The 10250-nt window shown below is 33.6% G+C and overlaps 1 protein-coding gene across 1 annotated transcript; it reads left to right on the top strand.

Annotated features, from left to right (window-relative positions):
* Positions 1 to 210: 210 nt before the first annotated feature.
* On the top strand, positions 211 to 10038 carry LOC105334589 (junction-mediating and -regulatory protein). Its single transcript, XM_034468833.2, has 10 exons — positions 211 to 298; positions 1248 to 2120; positions 2316 to 2397; positions 2497 to 2587; positions 4232 to 4397; positions 4598 to 4761; positions 5144 to 5230; positions 6946 to 7041; positions 7299 to 7881; positions 8231 to 10038. The coding sequence occupies exons 2-10, from the start codon at positions 1268 to 1270 to the stop codon at positions 8452 to 8454; spliced, it is 2346 nt and encodes a 781-aa protein (XP_034324724.2). The 5' UTR covers positions 211 to 298; positions 1248 to 1267; the 3' UTR covers positions 8455 to 10038.
* Positions 10039 to 10250: the final 212 nt, after the last annotated feature.

Genomic DNA, 10250 nt, shown 5'->3' with positions numbered 1-10250 from the left:
TTAATTAAATGATATTATCATGATTATAAATAAAACTATTTCGAGCATTTCCATGATAATCTATTTGTCGTAAAATTAAAAAGTTAAAATAAAAAATAATAAAATATCATTCATTAAGTATTTTCTGGAGCTTTTGAATTATGGGCATCAAAAAAGTATGTTTTAGAAACTTTTCTTTTAGCAGGTTTTGTTGTTTATATTTGCGACAATCGAAATTAAATGTATTCACAGGTGATCGTGTCATGAACCATTTTTAGCACAAAATGTCTTCTTTTGTTTTGAATAACATCTAACAAAGGTAACAGAGACACTTTAGTTTTAAATTTTATAGCTTCTTATAATTGTTTATTCAAGAAATTCGAGAAAATTTTGTTGAAACAATTCTGTTGAGTGACATTTGGTATTTGCATGGTTGTTAATTTTATCATATTCTGAGGTTTTGTCAAGTTCAGTCATTGTGTCATAATTTTTTGTAAGACTCTTATGTATGAGGGTCATAACGATACTCAAGTGTCTGAATGCGATGTTTGGAGATGCTAAATTAAGTATCTGTTAATGTGTTCGCTGCTCAGCAGGAACTTTACGTTGACGTTATAAACGTCATATTATAACGTCGGGAAAAATCTATTAACGTATTCCATAAAGATAACTGTAAAACAGCTTTTATTTGGGTGTGAAAATTTTTCGCTAGGTTTGTGAGAGCATCATTGTTGCAAAATATTTCTTGTCACAACCCAGTCCTTGTCGTATGGTTATTATAACAACACCAATCTGGATATGGCTTGGTCCCGAACATTAGTCACCACGAACGAGATTGCAAAATAAAGTCATCATGAATAAAAGTTGGTTTACAGTATGTGATGTCGATTGCTGTTGTCAAATCATTCTTTTTTATTGTTTGGATCTTACACAGCCAAAATAAATTAAGTTGGACTATATATATTTTTACTAAATAAATATATATTAAATAGATATATAGCATTAAGGTCCTTAAGAAAAACATCTCTTAGACTGCCTCAGACTCACATGAAGTCACTAAATGTACATGTAAATTACCTTTCTTTCGAAAATATGCCAAAACGACCCATCTAGCACACCTGAAGTCTTAAAAAAAAAAAATCTGGTTTTTTATAATAATCCAGGGATGTATATAGTATATACGTCCCTGAATAATTGTTGCAATTAATACAGATTAAATGAGCATTAAGATCAGTTGATACCAGGCTTGTCTTGACTGTTTGATTTAGATTCCCTAACAGGGGCAGTGATGGATTGTGATGACCAGGTAGATAGCTTGGAGGGGTGGATGGTGGTCAAGGAGGGCCCCTTCGCAGACACCGTCAACCCCCCAAAGTTCAACTTCTTGGTGTGTTGGAACGACGATAAGAAGAAAATAGCCATCACTTGCAGGACTCACTGTCGTGTAGCAAGCGATAAAGATAACTTGAAGTCAAGGACGGGAATTTTCTCCTTCCATGAGTTAGAGGCAATTCACAACTTACTCTGTCATGTCCACCCTGCTTTAGGGCCTCATTTACCAGTTCTTCCTGAAGAACCCAGGTCATTATGGACATACCTTGGTTATGAAGAGTGCAATACAGATTATTCGCATGTATGTTATCAAATAGAGGAATACCTATGTTATGCTTTAGAAATTTGCAAGGAGAAACTTCTTATGTCAACTCTGTTTGAATATGAAGAACATTCGGCTGAAGAATATTTTGAAAACATCAGTGAACTCCGTCGGCATGGATTCGATGATGAAATCAACAAGGCAGAAGAGGAGTTGAAGAATGTGATATTTTTACGCACTAATGCCAGTCACATGACTGACATGAAAGATGTTTACAAGTCGGAGGATAAAGCTGTGTTTAAACTGAACATCGCCTTGGCCTCTCTGTATAATTACCTGTTGCAGCCATTTCTGGATGTCAGGGAGCTGGCCTACAGTCGAGTAATGGAGGCGAAGGAACAGTTAGAAAACCCTGACGTTGGAGCACGTTTGAAGCGAGAGTATGGGGAGATGTTTACAGAGTGGCAAGCTCATTACGAGGAAGCTCTTGACAATATTCAGAAATATTATATTGAGTATTACACAAGAACTTCAAAGATTTATGAAGGTACCAAATTCATGTACAGAAACCATATACATGTACTAATATTCATTTATTCATATACAATGTACCAGGTAGTTGTTTAAAGATAACTGTTCATGATTTTTAAAATCTGATTGCTTTGATAAATTCTATAAAAATATATTTTGACCGTGTTTGTGTTTGTGTTCGTAAAAACTGTATGTGAATCCATTCCCATAGGTATGTTGAAAAGAATGAGGGAAGATCAAACAAAGTTTGGGAAGACTGCATTTGAATTGATTGGTGCTGAGAGATTTTTTCGGTAAGATGCACTATATAAAATTTTCAACCATAATTTAATACTGTTTATTCGTAAATAGTTATTGTATAGTATCTTCCATTTGAGATTTTTTTGTTTCAGAATAAAAGAAGATCATTCTTTAGAATGTCTCCAGTTGTTAAATAACGAGAAAAAGTTATATGTGCAAGAACGAGATAAAGTGAAAGAAGAGGTAAGATTTAGTCAATCTGCCATTATATGTTTGGTGATGTTGGAAGCATACTATACTAATGGGTCCCTTTTAAAGTAATCACTTTATCTATGTCGGATTGAAAGGGATGCATTTAAAGTTCAGATGCCAGTAACATCGTAAAAAAAAACCCTCGTATTGTAATTGTGCTAGCAAGATGTCCATAACAGCTTTTAAATGAAATCAGATTATCTAAGTAATGGTGCTGTATACAGAGTTATTTTTGCCCAGTGTAATTTTTGCCTTTCAACACTAAGCAAACAGTTTCACATCATCTTGAATTTGCCCAGACACAGTTGAGATTTAAGAGAGATAATCTGAGACATAGGAATTTGCCCAGTCTTAAATTTGCTTGCTGAAAAATACATATATGGAAAAGGGGCAAAAATAAAATTGGGGCAAATATTTCCTGTATACAGTATATGCCTATTGTATGGTTTAAGCAGTATTTAAGGTGGCTCGACACACCAATGCATTATTTGATGGATCGATGAAGAATTCTCTTTGAGAAATGATTATTCAAAAATGACACCTATATCGGCCTCTGATTATTTTATATGATTTTTTTTGTATTTTTTTATAGAAACCGGAAACATCGTTTTAGCTGCGAACAAGATATATTAGAGCTAAAAATTTGTTATCAATTAATGCACAATACAATAATCTATAAATACATATCAAAAACGGCCAGATAAACTTTGAAATATTTTTGTTAAAAAAAAAATTTATGAAAATAAAAAAAAAGGATTGTAGATATTTTTTAAATCTATGGATAAAAACTGCAGATAAACTGTTGCTCGCATTTAACAATTGCTGTACAATCATATTTCAACAAGAAATTGAAAACAAATAGTGAAATTAAAGTATAAATGGAAAATTTTAAAATCGAACTGATCCCGATTGTAATTAAACTGATCCCGAACGAAATCACATAAAGTTAGAATGAATCAGAATTTTGCAAAAATTTCAGGTTGTTTAGCTGTAAAATGGTTTTGTCATTTACTAACTTTATAATTTATATCAATTACTTAGAAAAAAACTGCAGTTTATTTGTAAAATTTCAATTTGAAAATAATTCTGATCGGGATCAGTTTTTTTTCAATTGGGATCGGTTCAAATTTGAAAAATAGCAATTTTTCGAAAATTTCGCATTTTCATTTCAATTTCTTTGTAAAAGATCATTGTTTAGTAAATAGTTTATGTGACTATATGTTATTTTTAAAATTTTATCCATAGATTAAAAAGATATTAAACAATTACAATTTTGATTTTCAGAAATATTTTTTTAATTAAAAAATTAAACACTTGACCAAACAATCTTTGGCATGAATTTATTTATAATTATATTACACATTAATTGACAACAAGTTTAAAGCTCTAGCTAATATATTCTGTTTGTCTGCAAAACAGTTTTTCCTATTTCACTGAAAAAATACAAAAAAATTCGTATAAAATAACTGAAAGCCGATATTGATCTCTGTTTTGTGGAATCATGTTTCAAAAAAGATTCTCTATCGATCCATAAAATAAAATTTTGGTGTGTCGAGGAACCTTAACACATTATGATGAAGATTATAACAGTAAAGTTATTTATCATAATCGAAAATTGTCATTGCTGTTGGACAGATTGCCTGTGTGGAGGATAAACCAGGGGCCCTCACAGAGCTGGACAGATTGGAGGGAGTTGTGTTCAACTGGCAAATCAAGGTCCAGCAACAGCAAATGGCGATTCTGGATGAGGAGGAGAGATTGATTCGAACTCAGATGGAGGCTATCACCAACCAGATCAAAGGTACTGTAATACATTTTTACATACAAGTACCGTAGTATAAGTCTTCACATTTTTATCACCTTTACCGTAAACTAGCTTCTTATTATACTACATTATGAATATCTACACTATTTTATGCAGGTTAGATTTACGTGTTTATGCAATTCACATGTATATGGCAGCATAAATGTACATGTGTACGATCATTTTTTATCCAACAGCTGATGAAGATGTTCCTATATTTTATGATGCTGTTGAGGACGTAGAAGAACTGAGTTCTGACGAGGAGGCAGCCAGTAAATCCTCCACAGACCCTCGAATCGTAGTCCTACGGACTAAACTTTCCACCATCACCCGCAAGAGGGCCAAGATTAGGAATGGCAAAGTAAGCAGTGAAGCAACTGTAGCATAAAAGAAGTTGTTAAATCATGTCAATTTGTGGCTATTGTTCAGACCAAGGAAACCATGCATAGATGATTCCTTAAAATCACAAATTCATCTTTCTAACATGTTATTTTCTGTAACAATGACTTCTATCATCTTATGGAATTTTTCGATTTTATACTTTCTTATTTCATTGTATTTACTGGTAGTCATTTTTTTAAAATACTTTAGGCTTTCAAAAGGAGAATACTTTTGGTGACTTTTAGTCCATAAATGTTTATTGTACAATGCATGAACACTGCATTTTTCAGTTATTGTAAATATCTCATAGTATACTTGTACTACATGTATGTACTATACATTGTTTTCTTTTATTTGATTAGGTTTCTCTGGAGAGAAAATTCAAATCAAAAGTTCAAAAGAAAAAAGATGAGGAGGTCCAGTTCAAACAACATCATGCAGTTCAAATGGTAACAAATTTATTTACTGATTATAATTAATTTTTTGTGATGATTCTTACAGTAATTTTAGTGGTGTTACACAATAAATGACGGCCAACTATAGTAAAAATTGTATTTTCAGATTTTTAGCTCACCTGAGCTGAAAGCTCGTGAGCTATTCTGATCAGATTTTGTCTGTCGTCTATGTGTCTGTCCATCTGTCTGCCTGTCTCTGTCCATCCATCCACCAGTCCGTCTGTCTGTAAACTTTTCACATTTTCAACATCTCCTCCAGAACCACTGGGAGATAATTAGGAATTATTGAAAATTTTCCAGAAATTTTCAAAAATCTTCTTCTCACGAACTATAAGGCCAGGAAAGCTGAAACTTTTGTGGAAGCATCCTCAGGTAGTGTAAAAATCATGACCCTCGTGTGTAGGGTGGGGCCACATTGGGGGGTCGACTTTTTACATAAGAATATATAGAGTAAATCTTTAAAAATCTTCTTCTCAGAAAGCAATCAGCCAGGAAAGCTGAAACTTGTGTGGAAGCATTCTCAAGTAGTGTAGATTCAAAGATGTGAAAATCATGACCCTTGTGTGTAGGGTGGGGCCACAATGAGGGGTCGACTTTTTACATATGAATATATAGAGTAAATCTTTAAAAATCTCCTTCTCAAAACCATTAGGCCAGGAAAACTGAAACTTGTACAGAAGCATACTCAGGTAGTGTAGATTCAAAGGTGAAAATCATGACCCTTGGGGGTAGGGTGGGACCACAATGGGGGGGGGGGGTGAATTTTTACATAGGAATATATAGAGTAAATCTTTAAAAATCTTCTTCTCAGAAACCATTATGCCAGGAAAGCTGAAACTTGTATGGAAGCATTCTCAGGTAGTGAAAATTCAAAGTTGACCCTTGGGGGTTCGGTGGGGCCACAATGGGGGGGGGGGTCAACTTTTTTCATATTATTAGGAATATATAAAGTAAACCTTTAAAAATCTTCTTCTCAAGAACCATTTGGGCAGGAAAGCTGAAACTTGTTTGGAAGCATCGTCAGGTAGGAAGATAGTGAGGATGGGGTCACAAGAGGGGGGGAGACAAATTTTTACATAGGAATATATAGAAAATATCTTTAAATCTTTTTCAAAAAAAAATATTTGCCTAGAAGAGCTGTAACTTTAGTAAAAGCAACTTCAGATAGTGTAGATTCAAATTTGTTCAAATCACAATCTATAGGAGTAGTGTGGAGCCACATTGAGGATTCAGTTGTACAAAGAAAAACATTTTAATTATTCACAAAAACTGAAATGTTATTATATATGCTTTTACTTATATGTGGGCATTTTTATATATTGCTAATTTTTTTTAAATTCACAAGGGGTTCAGAGTTTGATGTAGGTTTATATCCTGTATATAAATAATTGTTAAGGGTCTTTTTGAGAACTGCAATTCTGAATGTGATATGACTATAAAATCAACCTGTTAGAAAAGGGACTTGATTATAAATATAAGAATATCCAGTGGGAAACAGATTTTTTTTAAAGGATCTACATGTATTATACCAATTGTCCAGATATTTTGTATTATGACTCCAGGAAGCTGATTTTATCTTGCCTATTGTTGCTCAGGTGAGCGATGTGGCCCATGCATGGGGCTCTTGTTCAAAAACAATTTTCTGCAAGAAAATGCCTGCACTGGAATATACTGGAATACATGTTTATACAAAACCTCTTATTTTTCAGAAAAAAGAAATTAAAAAGGAGGAAGAAGAAAAGAAGAAAGATTTCATATTAAACCAGCGTGTGAAAGCTATCAATCGCATCAAGGATTTCAAAATTGTAAGAAAAAATCCTTTAAAAATCAAGTTTCTAAAATGTTCATTTGCCTAAAATTATATTGTGGTTATTTTTGTTCAAGTCACAATTCATGTTGGTTTGTCACCAAATGGTCCTGTGGTACGATCATTTATTGTTAATTTAGAAGTTAGTTAACAATGTAGAATATTTAAATACTGGTATTTAATATCTGTATATATACAATTGAAAATTAATGGCAATAATTTTGATTTCAAAATACATTTTTTCTTTTTCTTCAGAAATTCCCTGCACCTGAGACAATAAAACCTCCAAGATATCAACCCCCTAGTCAGAAAAAGAACCCTCCCCAAGACTCGCCCCCATCCCTGCCAGTCTGTGATAAAACTTTTGTCAAAAAACCAAGCAGGCCATTGACAAACTCTGAGAAAACTATCCGAATAACAAACACTGCCAAGAAGTCACCTAGTAAGCACAGCGGTAGTTCTGGGAAAAGTAAACCCCAACCACGGCCTAGAAAATCTCAGGATGCTGTGGATTCTATGCCAGTAACAATTTACACTGCGGGAGGGGGAAGCATGACACAAGACACTGTAGATTCCGCTCCATCACCGGTTCCCCCAATCTGTGTTCCACCTCCTCCCCCTCCCATGGTCCCACCCCCACCTCCACCCCCTCCTCCCCCTCCCCCACCACCTCCACCATCAGGGGGCGGACCTCCACCGAAACTTGTGATTGTGAAAAAGGAGAAGAAAGAAGAGAAACCAAAAGGAGCTGGCCCCCCAGATCTGGGTTCTATATTGGCGGGTAAAAGCAAGCTGAAACCAGTCAGTGAGAGTCAGCAGAAGCAGAAACCAGTGACTGGTTAGTGGTGATGTTCAGCAGAGGACAACTACTGTCCAGTCTTAGGAGTCAAGTGCTCAAGTTTATTTTATATGCTAAACCTAAATGATGAATATAACAGCTCTCCTCCATGCTCATTGCTTTGTATTTTAAAAAACCAAAATAACCTTCAAATCTTACCCGTACTTTGATCAGTTTGATTGTACCGGTATATAACTGGGCTCTATGGGATACATGTAATAGTTTGATGCTTTATTCACTGAGCTATGGAGTGAAACAAGATATTGTGATCAAAATTACAAACCAGCGGTTGTAGAATACTTGTTTTACATATAATTAAACATGTACTGGTAATTTCTTTCTTTCTCAGTGAACCCCATGGACAGCATTCTGAGTATGATCAAACAAGGTGTGAAGCTGCGGCCTGCAGATAAGGACGATAAGAGATCCTCACACGACTTAGACATTTTGGAGACCCCCAGCGACAGCCATATGAGGCTCCTACAGGAGAGTCTGAGTCGCATCAACAAGTTCACACGGGAAAGCTCACCCGAGTCCGAGGAAGACAGCGATGAAGAGGATTTATTCGCCTGACAGAATTCAAATTTTGAACATTATCCTTAATATGATTACACAAACGAAACTTGAATTCAATTTATAGAAAGAGTTTTAAATATTGTCCCTCATGTGCTTACAAATGAATGTGTCATCATTGTGAAGTACTGGTATGCTGTTCTGTTTATTTTTATTATTTGAAAAACTTAATTTGAGAATTACAATTAATGTAATTCGAATAAGTACTAGTACATGTATTTGAAAAGAAGCTAATAATTAAGAGAAATCTATGTACATGTTTAGGTTAAGCAAACTACTATATTTTAAAACATTTGAAACTGAATACCGGTAATTCAAGGTGCTAGATAGAAGCCATTAGGATTTACTCTCCTCTTGTTAGCCATTTAACGTACTGTTACGAGCCAACTTTCTTGTTTTTCAAAGGATCAGGTTCCATTGAATATTCTGCCATTTTGTTTGTTCATATTTATAAATGTTCTTGTACTCTATGACCAAAATTAATGCCTGTTTTTATTTCTATGTATGTATTTGTTTTATTATTTTTTGTGATTGTGATACTTGATTATTTATAATTTATTGGTTTTTATTGTACATATACATGTAGTGCTTAAATATACACATACAGGTTATAACAGCAGTTCATGTACATGTACAGATGTATACTTGGCAAATTATTTTTAATGTTTACTTGTACATGAACCTGCACACTTGGAATAATTTAGTTTATTTATACAGTAAAGACACTATCAATCAAAGAATTGAAATATTATCAAATAAGTTCAAAAATTTTCATGAACATATAAGTAATCAACTTTCCAATATACAAATGATTTCAGTATATCTTCCAATTCCTAAAAACGTAGTACAGTATAAGCAAATAAATGTCCTGGCGAAAGTTAACAGCAGCTACCAATAATCTTCTACCAATAACAGGTATCCACGCACTTTTCACAAATCAAAGCAGTGAGATACTTTCATAAATATTTTATTTATTATTTGATTAAAGACTTGTTTGAGATATATTAATTAGTATGTTAAGCTCTTGTTGCATGGTTTTGTTTTTATTTTTGGTCAGCATTTTATGCTCTCAGTTGTAGTAACTAAGTGTTGTCTTATTTATATTTGTTATGAAAATTGTTCAGTAGAACTTCCCTTTTCATGCAGTTATAGCAGCAATTCAAAGTTTCACTGTAAAATGATGAAAAATGAAAATGTGCCCATAACGTAGGAGCAATTTAAATATAAAATGTGAAATAGCTCTATCATGTTATGTACCGGTATGCAGTGATTTAGAGTGTATTTTGCTTTCATCTTAACTTTTCATAGTGTTCCTTGTTTGAAGAGAATAGTGTTTCCAACAATTTGTGTGTGAAAAGTGAGTGAAGTTTTCTATATACTGATTTACCTTTCTCAAGTTTCTTGCAATCCAAGTTATTTTATTCAGTCTGGTGTTTTATGAAACTGCATTCCTACAATGCATGTTAAATCTGCACTTGCAACATTGATGCAAATATTTAACTTCCATTATATACAATGTAACATTAAAACTATTGATTTGATGTCTGTGAATTATTTCTATTCAATAAAGAAATAATACATGAACTTGTCTTCATTTTTGTTGGAAAATGTAAGACATTCTTTGTAGGAAATGAAAACCAAGCTTAAAGTAAATGGTAAATGGATCTGGAGGACTATAATTTTATTGTACAATGTTACAAATTTCTATGAGAAAACCGGCTAGAGAGTCTTCCTCCAATACTCAGCAACTCAGGCTATGGTAATTCTTGGAATTCAAGCCCATCTTTTGATCAATG

The sequence above is a fragment of the Magallana gigas genome, chromosome 6, assembly GCF_963853765.1.
Source record: "Magallana gigas chromosome 6, xbMagGiga1.1, whole genome shotgun sequence".
NCBI lineage: Eukaryota > Metazoa > Mollusca > Bivalvia > Ostreida > Ostreidae > Magallana > Magallana gigas.
Note: the sequence above shows the minus strand (reverse complement) of the source record. Positions and strands in the feature narration are given on the sequence as shown.